The following is a 22,209-nucleotide window of genomic DNA, read 5'->3' on the forward strand; positions in this document are numbered from 1 at the left end:
GAATCAGCAGCACCTGAAGTATGCAAGTGCACTTGCCGAGCGCTGTAACCAGGGCTGGCACAAGAGTGTTTTTGTTTGACCTTAAAGGCTGCCTTTCCACCAGAGCTGAGCAGAGCTGTGTTGCGAGGAATGTGTTTTTGAAAACCAATAGAATCGCTTCATTGATATGACTTTGCCATGACATCGTTCAGCACGGCGATGCTATTGGTTCTCAAAAACACATTCCTCGCAATACAGCTCCGCTCAGCTCTGGTGGGAACGCAGCCTTAGACGGTAGTTAGAAACACGTTTTATTTTGTGAAGTCTTATCACAGAAGCCTCAAGTTAAAGAGGATTTTTTTGTTATAAATTAAACAAACGTCTTAACGTATTAGTTATTACATAATTATTATATAGATAGATATATAGAGAAGAGTATATTACAAAAAAAACCTTTTAAATTACAAAGTGTTTACTTAAAATACGAAATTTCAATCATAATACTATTTTATGACATTTTCTTTGCTATATTATTATCACGAAATAACTAGAACTAAACATAAAATAATATTTAAGATAGCAACTTTTAAGCAGTTGGCAGCCCTAGCCGTACTAGTGCTTAAGTTCCAAGTGCCCTATGAGCTTACACAGCAGTACTGGGGGAGAAAGGAGAGAAAAAGGGAAAATGCATCCTGCCTTTGTTCCTTAAAACCCTGTGTTTTTCATTCCTCACTTTTGTAATATAGGTTAAACTTATTGCTTTGTAATGAATATTTGATATTTGATTACGTTGCGCGTTGTAACAAAGGTTAAACAAGGAAGGATTAGGATTGGATTAAACTCTAAGTAGCCAAGAAGGCAAAATTTATACATTTATATACAGAGTATATCAAAACTAAGCGATAATACTTCAGGGTTTGTATAAGTGCCGTACATCCAGTTTGCTGTGAAATTATCAGAGCTGAAACAGTAACTTTTTTACTTTTGTATTGGCTTTATGACACTCGGGCGCTTGCCCATACATATCGCAAAAAATAATTTGCTCTTTCAGCGCTGCTACTTTCACAGTGAACTCGATATGCTTCATTCAAATCCGTTCAGCGGTTTTTCACAAAGGTATAAAAAACCGTATTTGTGGATATTTTTCACTTAAAATATTTGGTAGACTTTTCATTTTTAAAATCTATTAGTTCATTGTTTCCACAGGGTGTAACCAAAACTAAGTGATAATATTTTAGGGAGTGTACGTGTTCCTTGTAGAGAGTTCACTGTGAAAGTAACAGCGCTGAAAGACCTTTTTTTTTACTTTTGTATGGGCCCCCAGCGTCACGAGTTTCCCCATACAAAAGTGAAAAAAATTACACCTTGTATAGTTCAAAACCACCTCAGTTATCTAATTTTGGCTTATGTTTTTTTGAATTTTTTTACCTTACCTTTATGTTCAGTCTATGTCCAAAAAGCTACTGCGTAAATACAAGAAGCACATTTTCGTAACAAACCAATTCGTGTTTGTATTGACTTTGAATATCTGACCTTGTTGCTAAATCGTCGTATTTCCTGTCGCGTGCAATCGATGGAGCCCTAGGGCTCCGGAGCTCCAATATCCGGAGCCCGACGTCGCTATAAAGCCGAACACTAAAATGCAAAATATCAAACGACTTTTCTCTTTAAAATTGTAATGAATCTTGCTATTTTTGCCTTTCCTTTTATGCCCTTCCATTTTTCATTTCGAAACAAGAGTGTGAAACTTTTTATGTTACTTAGAATGGATTTAGATTTTTGATGCAACTTCAGTTTTTAGTTACATTCAAAAATATAATCTTTAATATGGTATAATACAGTTTCCGGTGGCTCAGTGGTGAGCGCGTTGGTAGCTCAAGCCGGGGGTCGCGGGTTCGAATCCCGCCGACGGAACAAAAAGTTTTCAAAGTTCCTGGGTCATGGATGTGTATTAAATATGTGTATTATATAATAAAAATCTTAAATATATGTATAGTAAAAAAGTATTAAATATATTTCCGTTGTCTGGTACCCGTAACACAAGTCCTTCAGGTACTTACCACGGGGCCAGACTGACGTGGTGTGAAGCGTCCATAGATATAGATAGATATGTATACAATATAGAAACACAGAATTTACATGTGCAGTTTTTAATAACAATAAAAAATATTTCTTTAACATGATATAATGCAATTTAAAGTATATTTTTTAAGAAAATTACATTTTTGTATTTTTCGAACGTTTCAAAAATAAATTTTAGTTGATTTAATTGTAGATTTGCATTAAATGCAAAACATGCAAAGAAGCCAATGCCGAACATTCAATACACGATTACTTAAATAATAAATAACTTTATAATATAAACAAAGTAATATAATATCTGAATTTATTTGGAAATATACATTTTAAATCATACAGTGTATATTTTAATTACTTAATAGAATTATGGAACAGTTTTCAACATATAATTATCTACAAAAAATTATTATAGCATTTAATTAATTTCAGAAATGCGAACGCGAGTAATTATGTAAATAATAATTCATTGGCAACTCACCGAGGCGGCCATTTTTAAAAGAAGAAGAAGTAACCAATAACAATATTATTATATTACGTAACTTGTGCAAGCAATTTGTTGCTTTTCAAGTTAACCCTTCTGTCATGGTTGTGTTTTTTTCTCTCTTCCTCTTTATACAGGGTGTCACAAAACTAAGTGATTATACTTTAGGGTGGGTATGTGTTCCTTGTTGAGAGTTCACTGTAAAAGTAGCAGTGCTGAAATATCTTTTTTTATGATTTATATGGGCAAGCACCACATCGTCACGAGTTTCCGCGTACAAAAGTGAAAAAAAAATTGCTCTGTCAATGCTGCCACTTTTACACGAGACTGATACACAACCTGAAGTATTATCACTTAGTTTTGTGACGCCCGCAACTCCATTGCGCCAAAATTCGTTTATCACTCGGGAACCGTACATTTTTCCGGGATAAAAAGTATCCTATTGTCTTTTCTCAGAAACCTTTATCTCTATACCGAAAAAATATTAATTTGTCTCTATACCCAGCACAATAGGTTCAGCGGTAGGGCTGTGAAGAGTTAAGACCACAGACATAGATCTTGATCTATATCTGTGTAACAGACAGACAGACAGACACATTTTCGCAATTATAATATTGGTATGGATGGCTAACTCTTACAATTAAAAGGTCAATCAACTATTACAATTCTTAAATACTAGCATAATACTAGTAATAAATATATTTTAGCGCATATTATATACTATCACAGAATTTTTCAATGCGGGTTGTCGATATATCATTCGCCACCAGAGGGACGGTAAGGACTTTTTTTTATGAAATAAGGGGGCAAACGAGCAAACAGGTCACCTGATGGAAAGCAACTTCCGTCGCCCATGGACACTCGCAGCATCAGAAGAGCTGCAGGTGCATTACCGGCCTTTTAAGAGGGAATAGGGTAATAGGAGGGGGTAGGGATGGGAAGGGAAGGGAATAGGGGAGGGAAGGGAAGGAAATAGGAGAGGGTAGGGAAGGGAAAAGGGTAGGGGATTGGGCCTCCGGTAAACTCACTCACTCGGCGAAACACAGCACAAGCGCTGTTTCACGCCGGTTTTCTGTGAGCCCGTGGTATCTCTCCGGTCGAGCCGACCCATTTGTACCGAAGCATGGCTCTCCCATGTTATATGTTTGTCTGACACGACATTTAATACTTTCGTATTAAATGTCGTGTCAGACAGACATATGACAGCTTTTGACACCACAATTGACACGATAGACCCTACGGCTACATAGCATAAAAGAATGGAGACAGTCCTTGTTTAGTCCACTACGTTCGTTTATTATAACGCGAACGTAGTGACGTTAGTCCACTTTTATTGACGACGTCCTACTACGTCACGATGTCCATTGCGTCACAATGTGCAAATACGTTACGATGCCCTACTACGTTACTCGAGTGTCCACTGCGTCACCATGTCCGCTATGTCACGATGTCCGCTACGTAACGAAGACCTACTACGTCACGATGTGCTACGACGTCACAGTGTCCTCTACATCACGGTGTTCACTACATCACGATGTCCACTACGTCACGACTCACGATGTCCCGCTACGTCACTCTTTGGCCACTACGTCACGGTCCGTTTCTTGCAAACGGAGACTTGGCGTTGGTCTCTAAATACATAATTCCTTTCATCCTGTGAACAAAAATATTTGAAATTATAGAAAGTAAATGAAGTTACAATAATGTACTTGTACAAGTCTGGCTGTCTATTTCTAAAGGTGAAAAGAGATCGGTAAATATTTTTGCCCTTTTATACATAGGTAGCTTAAATCAAATAACAATAATATTATATTAAAAATTAGCACGTAATTTTAAGAATACATTGTGAGATTAAAAATATAGACTAGGTCCAGACTGTCGGGTTGCGGTAGGTTCTATCGTACCCGCAACACTGCCTTAAGCGAGGAGTGGAACACCATGGGGTTTTAGTGGGTAGACTACAGGAGTCCCACATACCCCGGCCGATATCCTCAATTTGCCGGGGATTCGTAAAGCATTTCCCCATGTAAAAAAAAAGGTCCAGACTGTCGGAAGTCTGGTCCATGCGTAAGCAAAATAGAAAAACTGAAACTTATAGTGGATAATCCGTATTCGTTACGAATAACTAAGTTTGAATTTCTATATATTATGTATGTGTAAATGCAATAAAGAATATTCATTCATTCATCCGCAAATTCACATTAAAGAAATTAAAACGGGATTATTTGGTGATGTTTAATATACTTAAATCACATAGGCTTACTCGTATTTCATCATATAACTATACTATACGTATACAAATACGGAACTCTAAAACAAGGGCAATTCTGGAACATTTTACGTAACTCAGTGCCCCAGTGGCCGCCTGGGACTTCCCTAAATCATGTCTTAACTTGTCTCACAAACGCCAACGTATTTTATACCCTAACCCTATAGTAATAAGGTCAAAATTTGGTAAAATGAACGTTGAGCTGTAGGGGAGACTAGGGACACATGTGCCCGACTTCCACGTGACACAATATTTGAGTACTTTAGGCCTCTGAGGGACAATATTTCTGCCCATCCTCCTCTCTGGCACATTTTGTCTACGGACCATGAAACACTTTTAAACTGTTTTTTAAGGATGGAAAAAACAGTTTTATTATTTTAGTCTAATAATAATTAGTTAAATCAAATAATATTATGTAACGCTATGCAAGCACTGTAACAAACTTAAAATTCACGGATCGGGCATAGTAGTTTAAACGACGAAGCCACGTTATTTTCTGTTAATTTAAGTATAAAGCACCGAAATTCGTTTACCGCGCGGAACCGTACATCTTGCAGTATAGAAACTATCCCTTGCCAATTTCCTGAATCTCAAAGAATTTTTACTACAAAATAATGTCATCAGTCACCAATGTCGATTCAGCACGCCACTTTATACAACAAAATTAGGTACTTACTTAATTTTTGTCTTTATTTGCCGTTAAATAAATGAATCATGAACAGGAGTTTGTAACGTGGGAGAGCCATGCTTCGGTACGAATGGGCCGGCTCGACCGGAGAAATACCACGGGCTCACAGAAAACAGGCGTGAAACAGCGTTTGCTCTGTGTTTCGCCGAGTGAGTGAGTTTACCGGAGGCCCAATCCACTCTCCTTTTTCCTTCCCTACCTTTCCCTATTCCCTTCTTTAACCTCATATTCCCTCTTAAAGAAAGGCAACGCACCTGCAGCTCTTCTGATGTTACGAGTATCCATGGGCGACGGAAGTTGCTTTCCATCAGGTGACCCGGTTGCTCGTTTTATTACATAAAAAAACTAAGTAAATTACGCGGCTAGGCAAGTGCTAAGTAGGCATACTATGCGGCCGGCGCGGCGGCATGCGCCATCAAAGAAACACCGCGCCGCTACCCTTCCCGCGCGCGGTGTCCATGCGTTGGGTAAATAATTATTTAACTTTAAGCTACATTTACTCAATGATCAATTGATATTTTTTTAATCTAATATAATAGCTACACGTCCTCGAGTATTGAACATGTCTTAACAGTCATGCAGTATAACAAATAACATTTGCATTTATAGTATAGATTCACTTTAAAATTTAATCAATCTGTCTTCGAATTACTACCTTTCTTCAGCTTCCCTCGCATTATTTATGCTCTTTGTATCAACAAAGGTTTTATGAGACAAAGAAGAGTTCATCCTGTTTTCATCAAGTCGGCCCATAAAGTTAATATACCTAGCGGAATAGAGAAACAAAGGCCTGAGTAAGAGAAATGTCACTATCACTACACTGCGTGGTAAAAAGAGACGTGTGATACATGACAGCCGCACTCTTTTTTTTGACGTCCAGTCGGCACGTGCCGCACGTAGACAATTTAATCTCATAGAAATCATGTTCAATCATACTTGTGTAAGTGTATACATACACATATTTTTACACACAGATGAAACCAATTTCGGTTTCGTTTGACAGCTCGAGATTGTTGTTCTATTCCGCTAGGTGAGTCGGCCAAACCTTGTGGTAAATCTCTCTGCTTGCACGTGACCCCACAACCATAAAATTGGACGCTGTTAAGCATTCGTGTACTAACCCACACAAAAATTACGTATTGAGTTATGAATGCAGTTCTTTAGATGATTTAGAACAAGACTGCATTCAAAATTTAACGACAAAAAAATTGTGGGTTAGGACACTAATGCTTAACAGCGACCAAACATAGAGCATGTTTTACTTAGGATAAGATCTTTGATCTCACATATATTTTTTACCAACTACGGTGGAAATAAAAGGGAGGGTAGTGATTTTGGAAGTCTGTGTATATGTTTGACTATTAGTCTATAGCGCCTAACCTAGTGATTTGATTTATTTTTATTTTATAAAATTAGGGGACAAACGAGCAAACGGGTCACCTGATGGAAAGCAACTACCTTCTCCCATAGACACTTGCAACATCAGAAGAGGTGCAGGTGCATTGTCGACCTTTTATGAGAGAATATGCTCTTTTTCTGAAGGTTCATAGGTCGTATTATATTAGTCCGAAAATACTTAATAAATTCGTTATAACAACGAGTAATGTGGTATTCGATTTGAAATAAATGAATTATAATTTGCATTTGTTAGTTGCGTTTAATATATTTAAGTATGGTTGTTATTAAATTGTTTAATTAACAAACAGTGAAATTAATAACTTTCCAACACACTGACCCAGATAGTAGTTATTGCATAGTATATAATTATTGTGTAACTAGCTGTCCCGGTGAACTTCGTGACACTTAAAACCTTCTCTGGACTTCTACAAATATTTTGAGACTAAAATTAGCGCGATCCGTTCAGCAGTTTTCGAGTTTTAGCGTTACATCTGTATATATATATATACATATATTATATATAGATTTTCAAATCACGCTAATATTATAATTAAAATCCCCACTAACATTATAGACAAAATTTGATATGGAGATACTTTCAGTTCCGGGAAAGGACACAGGATACTTTTTATCCAGGAAAAATGTACGGTTTCCGCGCGATAAACGAATTTATCCAACGGAGTAGCGGGTGTCAACTATATCAGTTTAAAAATAAAATATTTTGTAATCCCTACATAGAACGCTACGAGACCGTAGCACTTCGTAGCACGTCTACGCGCTCCCGGTGCTACGCCGTAGCTGTGCTACGATAGGATGAAATAATATTTTCTTATTAATATGTCTGCCACATAAAGTTAATATACCTAGCGGAATAGAGCAACAATCTCGAGCTGTCAAACGTAACGGAAATTGGTTTCATCTGTGAGTAAAAATATGTGTACGTATATACTTACACAAGCATGATTGAACATGATTTCTATGAGATTAAATTGTCAACGTGCGGCACGTGCCGACTGGACGTCAAAGCTAAGCTTGTGCTTAAACAGTGACAATAATAATCAGTGCTTTTCGACTACAGCTATTGACAAAAATTTGCTACAATATTAAGTGACCGTTAGGCCAGAACAAAGTGACATTTAATAAAATTTATGGATCCCGGACTATAATAAGAATCAGATAATACCAAAATACCCATTTCGGAATATTTATAATACTTTAATATGGATTCTTCCTACTCAGAAAATATTACTTTTAGAAAATCGAACTTAAGAAAAGCTACTTCAGAGCAAAATTTGATTTTGAATATCACAGATGATTATTCCTCTTCCACATCTGTGTTAGATTTATCAACTGAAAGTCAGCCTAATGTTACACATAACACCTTAGAAGTAATATCCTTAAAATCTATAATAGAAAATTTACGAATTGAACTTACCTCAGCCCACGATGAAATTGGAAACTTGAACCTGGAGATTTTGGACTTGAAAAAACAATTGGAACTACGCAATAAAAAGTATTCTATTTTAAAATCCGTCTCAGAAAATCAAAACTCTACGCCAAGAAAATCACTTTGCACACCAAACTCATCCAAAATATTAAAAAGACACAAAAAATCTGCGCAATCCTTAACGCCACACCAAATTAAACCATCACTCAAGACCACTCAAGATTCGACTGAAATGAATTACTTGCTACGCAAAATACCTATGGATTCGCCTATCACTGCAAATACTCGTAACGACATCGCGTCTCAAGGACGGGACAACACTGAAGGGCATTTCAAACGGAGCTGCAAGGGTTAACGAAAGGAACTTAAACTCATTTATATCGAATATTACACACACGCTCGTGAAATTAGCTCAAACCAATGTTCTTATCGTCCCATATTCCATGAATAGTAAGTACTATATTTTAAACAATATACAAACAAGATTAGCATTGACCTTCAGAAATTTTCCTAGTGTAAGGGTGGTTAATATTAGAAACTGCATATATCAAAAGTCGTTTTTAAAAGAAATATGTGAAAAAATTAATATTGAAATAAACAGTATCGATTATAAGTCAAAATTTATATCAGATCCTACTAAACACCAAATAATTGAAAATAAAAATAAGTTTAACTACATACAGCAAAATTCTTCAACAAAAATTGTGTAAATTAATATAATATATAAAAATAATAACATAATTTAATTGATGTAAATAAGCCATATATAACTTTTTAAACAAAAAAAAATACGAACATGTAAGAAATAAAAAACGGTAGAAATTATCCTGTATAAAGTACGGGGGTTAATTCTTGATTAAAAAAAAACTGCACAGCTGACCTGTCCGGTAAACTGTAGCGTGTATGGCTAATGTACCATTTTCTGGATGTAAAATTAAAGACGGTGTTGTCAAATCCTCTTAAAGTTAAGAGTTACTTAAATGCTCGCATTGTAAAAATCTCATCATGTGATACTACTCTTGTATTATTATGTAATTTACGTACAGACCTTGCAGGTCTATATATAGACTATAGTGAAGTTGTATTATATTGCTAAAGCGAAAAAGATCGATTACGACAGATTAAATAAAGATTTATCAAACTCTTATTCATTTCAAAGCTTCAATGCCTCAAACACAAAGACCCATTAAACTTATAACTTATTTTCTGGAGGTTTTTTAAATACTCACGGTGGTTGGGCAGCATCGCCCATGTAGCCGTCCACATTGTAACCGCACTTGGAGCTGTTCCGCCAGTTCTTGCACAGGGTTGCGGGGAACCCGGCCGGGTTGCTGAGAGACTCCGCGTACAGCCGCCACGCGCGGTTGTGGCTGCAACCGTCTGAAAAAAATAATAGTTAAAATATATTAAAAATTAAGATAATACATTGTTAATAACTGTAAAACTCTTTGTTATGCCTCGTATTAGAATAAAATACTTTTTAAATATGACATTTGAAACAAAACCAAGTTTTTCTTTATATTTTTTAGCATAATGAATTAAAAATTTCTTCCTATTCACTTATGTATTAGGGAAAAATTCTTCCTTGCACATGCATTTATAATATTATACTAGAGATCTCCCAAAGGACATGAGGACTACTACCTATATTTTGTAAAAAAATATTGACTTTATCATATTTTTTTCAACTCTTGTCTCTGAGACTCAGCTGATCTCAGACTGGCCGTGTAAGCATAGCTGGGCATTAACTCGTTAATCCGTTAATCGTTAATTAACGAAGTTAACATTTTGATTAACGGATTAACTTTTAAGTTAACTTTTAAAAATATTAACGGACTCGTTAACTTCCGTTAATATTCAGAAGTCCGTTAATCGTTAATCCAATGCCTACTATTTACCGCATGGCACCGGGGCGCGGCGCGAAAACAGGTTCAGACAGTTAGTAACTAACGACAAATGCCAGGCGGGCTGGCAGCGCGGCGCCGCAGCACGGCAGCAGTGCAACAAAAACAATACTAGATACATTTTCAGGCGCATGCGAGTGAGAAGAGATATGTTTCGTTTTATCATTTCACTTTTTATCATTTTCACATTTAGTCAGCGCCGGTGCGTTTGTTTGGATGTATGGATGTGTGGATGTATGGATGTTTGTTACTCTTTCACGCAAAAAATACTAAACGGATTTTAATGAAACTTTACAATAATACAGCTTATACATCAAAATAACACACAGGTTACAATTTTAACCGACTTTCAAAAAAGGGGAGGTGTTATGTTAGTTTTCTTATATTCAACGATTACTCCGCCGTTTGTTAACCGATTTTCAAAATTTTTCTTTTGGTATATAGGGCATCATCCCAATTTGGTATTATATTCACAAAAGTGGTGATTTGATGAAGGGTCCATAAGTAATCGAGGGAACTCCTCAAAATTTATAGGGAAACATGTGGTGACTTCAGTTTCGTGAGAAGTATTCCTAAGCATATGCTACCAACAAGTAAGATTTTGCACCGAGATATACCTGGTATACCGTGGTTCGGAAGGTGCTGAGAGAACTCCCGATTCTTTATAGATACAAGTTTGGGAGTTTTGGCGTTGTTTTAAGAACATAAAGCATAATATGCTACTATGCAAATTACATTCATCATCATCATCATCATCATCATCATTATCACTACCATATTATACCATTTCATAGTCTTTTAGATCGAGACTCGAGTTTGTCAAGCGATAATTAAAAAAAATCTATACCTACCTAATATTATAAACCTGAAGAGTATGTTTGTTTGAACGCGTCAATCTCAGGAACTACAGGTCCGATTTAAAAACTTATCTCAGTGTTAGATAGATCATTTATCGAGTAAGACTATAGGTTATATTATATTATCACGCTAAGACTAATACGACCGAAGAAACTGAGGAAAATGTGGGAAAAACGGGGGAAATATTTTTTATGGGAAAATGTACGGTTTCTGTAAAATTCCTAATTTACGCGGGCGAAGCCGCGCAGGACATCTAGTGTTATTATAAATCATTTGCATGTTGATAAAAGTGCAGTATAATTTACTTAGGTACAATACAATCATTATACAAGTATTTTGTTTTGTCCCTAACATTACTTCCAACTTAATAATAATAATAAAAATTCTTTATTTGCACACTAAAACATAGCTCAATACAAATATTATAAAAATAAAGGACTTGCGCAAATTGGCAGTCTTACCGCTGCTAGCGGTTTCTTCCAGACAACGAACAGCTCAGATGAAAATATGACATACGATAGGAACAGTACGTAACACTTAAAACTAAAAATAACTTTAAAGTATTATGAATTTATAATCAACACTAAAACACAAAATTATAATAATTTCTTTACTTAACTTAACTTCCAAAACCTTAAACCAATAGGTTTCGTATGTACACTAACGCAATGATATAAGTTACAACAAGGGCATAATACAGATATTATCGGATTAACGATTAACGTTAACTTGCGTTAATTCGTCCGAAATGTAACGCTTTAACGTTTAACGAAGCAAAAAAATTTTTTAACGGAGTAACGATTAACGAAGTTAACTATTTGATTAACGGTGCCCAGCTATGCGTGTAAGCATTGTCTTATAATATCTAAGATTCAATAAAAAAAATCAATTTTCAATTTGTCACCTTGTTGTCAACAGACTTCAACCATAAATAAAAGAGTATAATTCGTATGTATAGGCATGTCACTCAAAAATCTGTCATTTTTCCTAGTGTATGTGTTGTAGTGTGTGTAATGTTTTATTTGTTAAAAATATCATGTATGATAAAAGCATAATTTCAAATTAATATTAGCTCGATGCACTCCGTCACCATATAAACTATAAATGTGCAAAATTTCATTCACGTACGTTTCCGCATTTTTCGTCAAAAGGGATACAAAGTTTTTGGCTCACGTATTAATATATAGATGAATTAAAAATTTCTTCCTATTTACTTATGTATTAGGTAAAAATTCTTCCTTGCACATGCATTTATATTATAAACCGTCCCCTTTATATCATTACCTCCGTAATAAAACTCTTCAACCGTCTTAAATCTAAACGCTCTTAATCGAATATATTATTAAACTATATTTACATTCGGATCACGTCACATGATCTAACGCCATATTGGGTGGCATATCTCGTATTGACAGGCGATATATGTTGGCGGGCCGCCAAGTTATGTTCGACCTGCAGTTCCGTCCGTTACGCAAGTGACCTGCTATGCCAGGTCGCTATATGTTATATGAGTTGTGTTGTGCCAAATTGGGTAATTGATAAGAAATATATAAGCATTTTTGATAAGATGATATAAGTACTTATATAAATGAAATTGAGGTTATATTATGTTTTATTTAAAAAATCCCTCGATCGCGGATTCTTGGAAATCTATTATTCTATTGTTATAACGGTCGAATTCGACCGCTTGAGAGTTGATAGGTTAAAACATAAAGTAATATACCTAGCGGAATAGAGCAACAATCTCGAGCTGCCAAACGAAACCGAAATTGGGTTTCATCTGTGTGAAAAAAATGTGTACGTATACACTTACACAAGCATGATTGAACATGAATTCTATGAGATTAAATTGTCAACGTGCGGCACGTGCCGACTGGACGTCAAAAAAAGAGTGCTGCTGTCATGTATCAAAATTCTCACGTCCCTTTTTACCACGCAGAGTTACTGATAGTGACATCTCTCTTGCTCAGGCCTTTGTTTCTCTATTCCGCTAGGTATATTAACTTTATGGGTTAAAATGATTAAAATAAATTTTATTGAGTACTAACACCCAAAAAAAAATTAAGAAAGAAATTAACAATGTTATAAAATACGTTTTTTTTTTATTTATTTTCATGAGGTTTTTCATAAAAGAATTTTGGCGCAATAAATTCATCGGAAATAGTTGGTTAAAATTATTTGTGTAAACTAGCCATTTAAACTGTGTTTTGTAAATTCTACATTTATTTCTTCATGAACCTTAAATGAGGGAAATAATTATAATATAAGAAAGGACATTTTTACGAAAACACCAAGCTTCACCATTAACAAGAATACAAACCCACGGAACAAAGACTTTCATAAGTCATTCAATAGACAATAATTGCGGGCGCCCGATGACGTCACAGCATCGATCCTTCGGAAACTGAGACCAAAGACAAAGGGAATAATTACTAATCTGTTATTGGGTCGCTGATAAAACGTTGAAAACACCTGTCACGGAATTTATTATGAGAATAAATTGATTATTGAGTTGCAGAAATGTTGAGGACACCTGTCAACATGTTTTATTGCTTTATTGAGTTCGATATTATAAAAATAAGGTTTACAATTCATACTGTGCTGTCTGTTACCTGTTCACGCTGAAAAGTGAAACAGCTGAACCGATTGGGATGAAATTTGGTATACAGATACTCGGAGTTTTGGGAAGCACATAGGATTGTTTTGTTGCTGAAAACTGTACGGTTTCCGCTCAATAAACTAATTTCGGTGCAACGGAGTTGCAGGCGTCTTCTATTGGTTAATTTTAATTGTTCTATGTTTAAAATATTTATTTTTTGACACTTGTGCCACAGGACTTTTGGGCTACTATGGTGACATTGCGAGAAATTGTTATTGTTCTGTTTTGTTTTAAAAAAAAAAAGCCAATGCCTATAACACAAGGTACTGAGTTTGTATTTACAATTGCATGTTTACTTCTTGGCTTGTAAATAAAGTCTTTGAAATTTGAATCTTCGAACGTTGCATTGAGCACAACTGTCTTAAAACAACAACTTATCCTAAGCCCGGGCGCGCACTAGCGGCCAAGCCGCGGCGGCTAGGCCGCGGCGGCCATCCAGATAGATACTTTAGTATGAAACCGCCATAGACGACCGCGACGCGTATCTGGCCGCAACGCGACCTGCGGCCACACCATACTTTCGATGGCCGCCGAAGTTGTGCGCATCATCAAGTACCTTGGTATAAGGTAGAGATCAAGTATTGCGGTATGTAATTTTTTTTATTTAGATCCTACATGTTGAAAGATGCATGTTGATGTTTTCATCACTCAGTCCGCCTTTTTTAACGTTGCGTTAGATTTTGGGCTATTTTATTGTACGGCAATATTTGCTTAAGGACTAAGATTAAAATATAATATTATCATTGTAAAAAGACTTCGGTGAAAAAAATCTCAAAAAACATGTTAAAATGGTAACTCACAGACCAAATCCAATTCATTATTGTTCACCAGCTGGTCTATCCAGCACCCTGGTTGGACCCATTGGCCGGCGTTGGGGTAGAAGTCCACATCCCCAATCGCCTCGGGGAAGCCGAACACGCCAGGGTTGGTGTGGATGACGTCCACAAATGTCGCATCACCTTTGCTGAGGTGGCCGTTCTTGTCCTTGAACCGGTAGCCAGGGTAGGCTGGGTCGAGACCTGAAAATTAAGTTGATATTAACCTGAATACTCAGCAGTGTTGCATATGACAAACGCCTCCGTGGTCCAGTGGTTTAGAGCGTAGATCTTGACTCGGAGGTCGTGGGTTCTATTCCCGCGTCGGAAACGCGTGTTATTTCCAAGTTTGGTTAGGACAATGCAGGCTGATCACCTGATTGTCTGACAAGTAAGATGATCCATGCGTCGGATGGGCATGTAAAAATTCGGTTCTGCGCCTGATCTCTCGCCAGTCGTGTCGGTTTTCTGTCCCACTGGGTTATGACAGTAAAGGAATAGAGATTGCTCTTGTGTACAGCGCACACACTTGGGCGCTAAAATTACTCCTGCGTAACTGGCCTGGTTTCAATGAAACCGACCACCGTCACCGAAACCGGTGTGGGAGCTATTATATGACTTATCAGACAATATTGTATCAACCTGCAAGTGGGTATGCTCGTCCACGGTCCACCACATATCTAACTACGAGCTGTAGCTGTTATAATGCAATAAGGGTTTTCGATATTTCATTTGCCGCTAAGGCTTTTATTAACTGTCAATAAGAATTTTCTGGCACATTTCTACTTACCACCTGCTTCCACGTGGAGCTATGTAGCCATGAAATCTTTCGAGTCAAACATCTGTCATGTTACGAACTTAAAAAAAATCATTTTAGCGGATCAAACATCGCACAAACCTGAATCTTACAAAAGTTATGGAAATCGACGAGACACACATTATACACTACTCAAATTATTAAAGTGGGCTCCGGTCTGAGTCCTGACCGAGCATACAATCTCGCTCGGTTGGAAGATCTTCCTTCGTAACTCTCACGCATACGAGTATTCCCACATTCGCTGAGGCCACAGGCTAAGGTGACCTACAACTAGATAATTTTTTCTCGACTTCTTAAATGACTCTAATGAGCAGGACTAGCATACCCGTAATCCGTCCTAGCATCAACCCCCTCGCCTTCAGGGCTTTGCCCCCGAAGCCCGCGGCCTCCGCCCCGAGCGAGAACCCGATCACATGCACCGAGCTGGCCGGCACCCCCGCAGAGTTGAGGGCTTGAACGAAGTCCGCCAACCGCCGTCCCATGTACCGCGTGTTTTGCACCGCTATTACGTACCTAGAATACAACATAATATATGCATAATTAATTATATGAGTATCCCATAGTAATCGGAAATTGTCCCGCACTAAAAGTATTATTTCATTCTTTCAAGTTATTATTAGGTATAATATTTATAAAAACTTTGGAACATTGTTAGGTTAGGTTAGTATCGTATGTCCTTTGCTGAGGTCCGCTGTATCTCTATGCCAAATTTAATCTAAATAGCCCCGTAACTTTCGATCCTATTTGAAGCAAACGTACTTTTTCTCTTAACAATAATTATACATATTAGTAGTATAGACTACAGACAAACTGAATATAACTGATATTCAGTTTGAACTATGAAAAGGTACTCTTATTGCTTAAGTAATAAATGTTCTTACACCATTTATGACCCTAGATGGCTCACTGTTGTCATTTCAGACCTTTTTCATGAGGACATTATTTGTTCAGTTCAATAGCTATTTTTATAAATAGCTATTGAACTGAACAAATAATGTCCTACTACTATTGCCTCAAATTACAAAAAAGACAGTTATAGCTATAAAACTTAAAAGCTAAAAGTGCAGTGGGCTCATTAACCGCTTAGGCCATTTCGTACAATAACGGTTTGGCTATTTTTCAGAGCAGAGCAATTAAAATATTTCACTTGGCCACAAAGTGTGCCGGTTCTGGGACATTAAACTCTGCAACTTGTAAGACAAATAAGGATATAAAACACTGCTGAATTTAAAAATAAACTAAAACTTTATTACTTTCTTTAAGTTTTATGTATTTATTTTATCGAGATTATCTTTCAAGCATTAATAATAATTTCTTTGCACCTTTCTTATTATTATTAATTAATATAAAAGTGCTGATTCTGGTTCGTTTAAATATAATTAATTACCTAGCTGTTGCCCGCGACTTCGTCCGCGTCAACTTAGTATAATAACAAAGTTGGATAGTCCGCTAACAAATATGAAAAAAGTAAAAATATAACCTCCTCCTTTTTGGAAGTCGGTTAAAAAGTAGCCTAAGTTACACCTTACTACATCAGCTATCTACCAAAAAAAGTCCCGGCAAAATAGCTCCAGCCGTTTCAGAGATTAGCCGGAACAAACAGACAGACAGACAGACATACAGACAAAAATTGTAAAAAATGCTGTTTTGGTGTATGTATCGTATATAGATTCATATCCAAACGGTTCCTTCATCATTACAAACAGACACTCCAATTTTATTTATATGTATGTATGTATGTATTACAAACAGACACTCCAATTTTATTTATAGATGTACAGATGATGGATCACCATGATCGCTACGTCTACATGCACAATCGGCGTCAATCATAATCGCTTGTATTGCCCATCATTGGGGCAGGAAAACTGATTACTTTTTAATCCTAATTTTCGCTTATCAATAAAAATATGTGTTAGTAAGCATAATTTCAATTTGTATAAGATATATTTTAAAACCAAACAAACAGAATACCAGCTAAAAATATATATTTTAACTGATATTTTTGACTTCAAATAGATTTGATGAAAATCTTACCAAGGAAAAACAACCAGTCGCGACCAATCAACCACTATGAAATTGAAATCCCCCGCGGCGAGGAACGCTGAAAACACAAAATACTTTCAACTTTTCAGCTAATTTATTCAAACTTTACGCCTAATTAAGAAGAAAATAACTTAAACTCCGAAAGTAGTCAAATTATTATTAGGTAAGTATACTTACTTAATATTATTTTATACTGTATACTATCTAATTTGCTAACTTTTACTTTATTCAAATTTTAAACAACTTTATCTTAGAACCATGACTAATGATGATAATTAATTAAAGAACACATTTTAAAGATGTTCAAAGTAAGGACTACGTTATGATACGACTTTTAGAAGCGCTGGGCTTCTCAAACTTTTTTTGGTGGTGGAACCCTTTTAAGGAGTGACATTTTTGATGGACCCCCCCCACAAAATGTCTTTAAATTTAGTTTGTAAAAATCGTGGAGCCAACAAGGCCTTTGCGGAGCTCCATGGCTCCGCGGAGCACACTTTCAGAACGACTGCTGTTGTTAATAGCACAGATTACTAATTAAACTATTTATTTAAGATTAAGAAAATAATCAAGAATTATGTTTACCTTCCTTCAAAGTAGTCGTGCTGGGTCCGGTGGCCGCTTCAGAGAAACCAAACAGATAGATGACAGTTGGTCGTGTGACGCTGAAGTTGGTGGGGGCCAGCCCACTGCCACCCACTGCCAACTGCTCAAACTGATCTGGGTTTGACCTTGGATATTGTTTATAGTCAGATTATCTAGTAAAAGTATAAAATTGGGAGGCAACTTCTTTAGCGGAGTTGTGCGATTTTTGGGGATGGGTAAAATTTTAATGTAATCAAGGGCGTCGCCAGCCGATGGCGCAGGGGGGGGGGGGCAAGTTGACTTTACCTACTACAGTCTACAATTCATACTTTACTCACTCTCTATAAATGAGAAAAGTAGGTATGAATTGTAGGTAAAGTCGACAGCACATGAAACTTTTCACTTGTACTACGAGCCTTACATCTATTACCAGATTTTAATATTATAGTGGTCGTTGCTTTTGCATTATACTTGGCAACGTTTTTTAGAGTCTCTAGGGGGGGGCAGCTGCCCCTCCCTCCCCCCCCCCCTGGCGACGCCCTTGAATGTAATTGCAATGTAATTAAAAAAAATTGTAAGATGGAGAAAGGAGAGTAGATTTTGATATGTTTGATACTAGAGTTCTGCCTGGAAGATGCAAAGTGTCAAAAAAATTTAATTACTTTCCGAAATTACTATCTACTGTTGCGCTTTGACTAGGGTCCTCAGGGAAAGTCCAAAAATAACGTTAGATGTGGCCGTAATTTACGTTATCTTTCAAACATTTACCGTGTGAACAGCTTGTAGACGATGTCTCGTGTGTCATCTCTGGCACAGCAGGTGTCACAGTCACCGACTGGTGCTGACATGTAGCACACCTGCACTACACCTGCAATAACAGAGGAGTTGTAGGTGCATTCTAACCTACCCATATAGAAATAAGCTAAGGGGATGTTTGTGGCTTTACCAACAAGACTATCTACGCCTTAGCTTAACTAAACGGGGTTTTTCGAAAAGTCAGGAGAAATCGTGCTGAAGTATGGCAATGGATAAAAAGTTTGAGTGCTAAAAACTTCATAATATGAGATCATAGAATGATTTTTTTGTAAAAGAAGGCAGGTCGCTGTAGCCCAGTAGCTCTAACACGGCCACCAGTAGAAATGCGAAAGTTTAGACAAACTGTGGAGATAAACTTAAGGTAGCGTTCCGATCTTTTTTCGTTCCCGGAAATTTAATTAAAATGCCACTTTACGACTATAGTCCTAAAAATTTAAATAATATCCTACTCTATGACATATACTATAGTCTGTCATAAAGTGGCATTTTAATTGAATTTTTGTCGGTCGCGATTGACCGCGGTAAAGATCGGAACGGCACCTTTAGTTTATGTCCACAGTTTGTCTATACTTTCGCATTTCTACTGGTGGCCGTACCGTGCTAGGGCTACTGACGTCACTGCGACCCATGAGGATCTATGGTGACCCCTTCGCATCGAATTATAGGCTAGAGATTAAACTTAATGTTATTGATATCGATAGTTTGGTAAAATAATTAATACATGTTGTTTGCCAAAAAAGTAGCTAATTTTAAATTAAAGCCTTCGTTAAAAAGTTTGTAATTAAATTATTGTTTCCAGATTCAAGGCTATTAAAAATAATGTCATCAAAATGTAACTTTAAGTTAAATCTAGTTCATGGAAGATTACTTCATTAAAAATGTATTAACCATGACAATCAATTAACAACTAAAATAGGTTACATAACTCACTTACAGCTTAGTGCTTACACACCTTATAAAAAAATATAAAAGATATATATATAGTTTATGACTCCTATATTTTTAAAAATATAATGCTTGATAAACAAAGTGGGGGGCCACATTACCACCTTTTCCCTGTAATGGATATTATCCATACTAACAAATATATAAATTCGAAAGTGTGTATGTCTGTATTTTACCTCACGCCCAAAACGCTGAACTTATTTTTCAATTAACGAATTTTGTCGCAACGGAGCTGCGGGCGTCTTTTACTTTATATGTAATAAATAATAATATATTGTTACCAAACGAAGTTCGCAACTCCGTTGCGCCAACATTCGTTTATCGCGTAGGAAACGTACATTTTTCCGGAACAAGAAGTATAATCCTCTGTCCTTTCCCGGGACTCAAAATATCTCTATTCCAAAGTTCAGCAAAATCGGTTTAGCGGTTTGGGCGTGAAGAGGTAACAGACAGACGTACAGACATACTTTCGCATTTGCAATTATTAGTATGGGTTACATTATTTGAGATTGCCTTCCCACATCCATAACTTTTATGTCTTTCATATGAATCTTTTGGCTGCGTATGGAATACTAATAGATAAACTAGTATCGACTACGATATGATAGTAACCTCTAATAAAATATTTCTTATTAGAGATATTATTTATAAAGCAAATCTTCTTTCAGTTGGATTTAATCTTATGGTGGGTATTGCGTTGGAAAAATAAATTAAAATAAGATGTGTACTTTTCAGTTTTGTGAATAAAATATGGTTATTTGTTTTTAACTTTTTTACTATGGTAAATAAAATTATTTCTCGAAAACATTTCGAACGATATGAACACTTAAATATTCACAACGAATACGACAAATTAAAAGTAAACAAGAAAATTAACTCACCAATGAAAAATGAAGCCAGTTGACAGCTAGTAGTAGCGAGGAACATTTTGTACTACTTTTAATAAATCATGAATTTCGCCTGAGGGAGAAGTGGAAAAGGAACTGAAAAAATCTTGTACCAGCGCATTTTACCCCGCACAATGCGTCCTCGTTAAAAAGTTCTAGATTTTTTTCCTACCCATTTATAAGAACGGAGCAGCAATTTTCCCCATAATTTTACAATTTATCGATAATATACTAGTTTAGATAATAGCACATCTCTATTATATACATAACACACAAACATTATACAAATTGCAGGTAACTTTACACAAAACTGTCGGTCCGATGGTTTTCCGCAAACTGAGTTTGAGCCGCGATGTGACGCAACAATTTCATTATGCCTTAGCGATTAACCACGAAATAACCGTGTTGCCGAACTAATTTGTACCTCCATAATACCCTAATAGCGACACCTTGAATCTCATTATCTATTGCTAATATAGACCTGAAGAGTTTTTGTTTGTTTAGTCTTGGATAGTCCATCTATCGAGGAAGGCTCAAGGAAGGCTATATAACATCACGCTGTAAACAATAAGAGCGAAGAATCAGTGGGAAATGTGACACAAATGGGGAAAATTGTCTACGTTTGTTATTATAATAAATTATGTTGATGCGAACGAAGTCGCGGGCAACAGCTTTAATAGTAAATACTTTGAAAGTTCCGCGATAATAATGACATCGTGACTGATGACTATAGACCAAGATAGATACCGCATGTGTATGTACTTGGCGTGCCATATCGTGTTCCCAAACGACGAGCAATTCTCGTCTTTAGAAAGTCTGTTCTTTAGTCTGTGCTTAAACGTAAAAATTCTTATACAACTTTTTCATTACAAAAAGAAATCTCTTGATCAATACGTATTTAACAAAATTTAATGTAATTTCGGCACAGTTACAATAACGTCCATGACCTTAGATTCGTCACCAAGAATGAAGGTTGCCTGAAAAGTGAAAACTTAGGTAGGTTAGGTCTTATTGGAGTGAGAGAACAACGTAGTTATTGGAATGCCAGAATTACCAAATTCGATGCAGTAGTTCTCAAACTTTTTTTAGTGATGGAACCCTTTTTAAAAGTGAAATTTTTGGCGGAACCCCAAGAATTGGATCTTCATCACGGATTCTGAACCAAAAATCATTGAGTGGCATTATTTCGTAAAATGGCTCTATGCTGGACTGCTGGTGTTTGATGACATTTTAAAAACCAATCCATAAATCCCTTGCGGAGCCTACAAAGGCTTTGCGAAGCCCCAGAACTCCTCTGAGCACACTTTGAGAATGGCTAGTAGGTATATATGAGAAAGCGAATAGAGTGGATTGCGCGCCGATTGCTATGAACAATAATAAACCGATTTTTCGATTCCTTCTTATTTGGTACTAAAGTCCAATAAGGAAAGAAAATATTATTACATATGTAAAAATATTCTTCTTCATTATAGTAACTTATATTTTTATTTACCTTATTACTACCGTTATGTAATTACTAATTAACATAGTAATAGTTAT

The 22,209-nt window shown here is 36.3% G+C and overlaps 2 protein-coding genes across 3 annotated transcripts in view; one reads left to right on the plus strand and one right to left on the minus strand.

The window, feature by feature from the left end:
• Positions 1-22,209, plus strand: part of LOC121735481 (chromatin assembly factor 1 subunit A-B) — an 83,135-nt gene that overhangs the window by 49,671 nt on the left and 11,255 nt on the right. The gene's annotated exons all lie outside the window — the stretch shown is intronic.
• On the minus strand, positions 3,759-20,797 carry LOC121735489 (pancreatic triacylglycerol lipase). Its single transcript, XM_042126334.1, has 8 exons — positions 20,665-20,797; positions 18,791-18,890; positions 18,023-18,168; positions 17,432-17,498; positions 15,720-15,907; positions 14,563-14,781; positions 9,571-9,721; positions 3,759-4,193 (listed from the first exon to the last, which is right to left on the minus strand). The coding sequence occupies exons 1-8, from the start codon at positions 20,708-20,710 to the stop codon at positions 4,130-4,132; spliced, it is 981 nt and encodes a 326-aa protein (XP_041982268.1). The 5' UTR covers positions 20,711-20,797; the 3' UTR covers positions 3,759-4,129.

This window comes from Aricia agestis, chromosome 17 (genome assembly GCF_905147365.1).
Source record: "Aricia agestis chromosome 17, ilAriAges1.1, whole genome shotgun sequence".
In the NCBI taxonomy this organism is placed as follows: Eukaryota; Metazoa; Arthropoda; class Insecta; order Lepidoptera; family Lycaenidae; genus Aricia; species Aricia agestis.

Coding starts and splice junctions, on each gene's coding strand:
- LOC121735489 (XM_042126334.1), bottom strand. CDS start 20,710: ATGTTCCTCGCTACTACTAGCTGTCAACTGGCTTCATTTTTCATTG. Junction 18,169..18,790: donor GTCTACAAGCTGTTCACACG/GTAAATGTTTGA, acceptor ACAATATCCAAG/GTCAAACCCAGATCAGTTTG. Junction 14,782..15,719: donor GATGCTAGGACGGATTACGG/GTATGCTAGTCC, acceptor CTTAATTTTCAG/GTCTCGACCCAGCCTACCCT.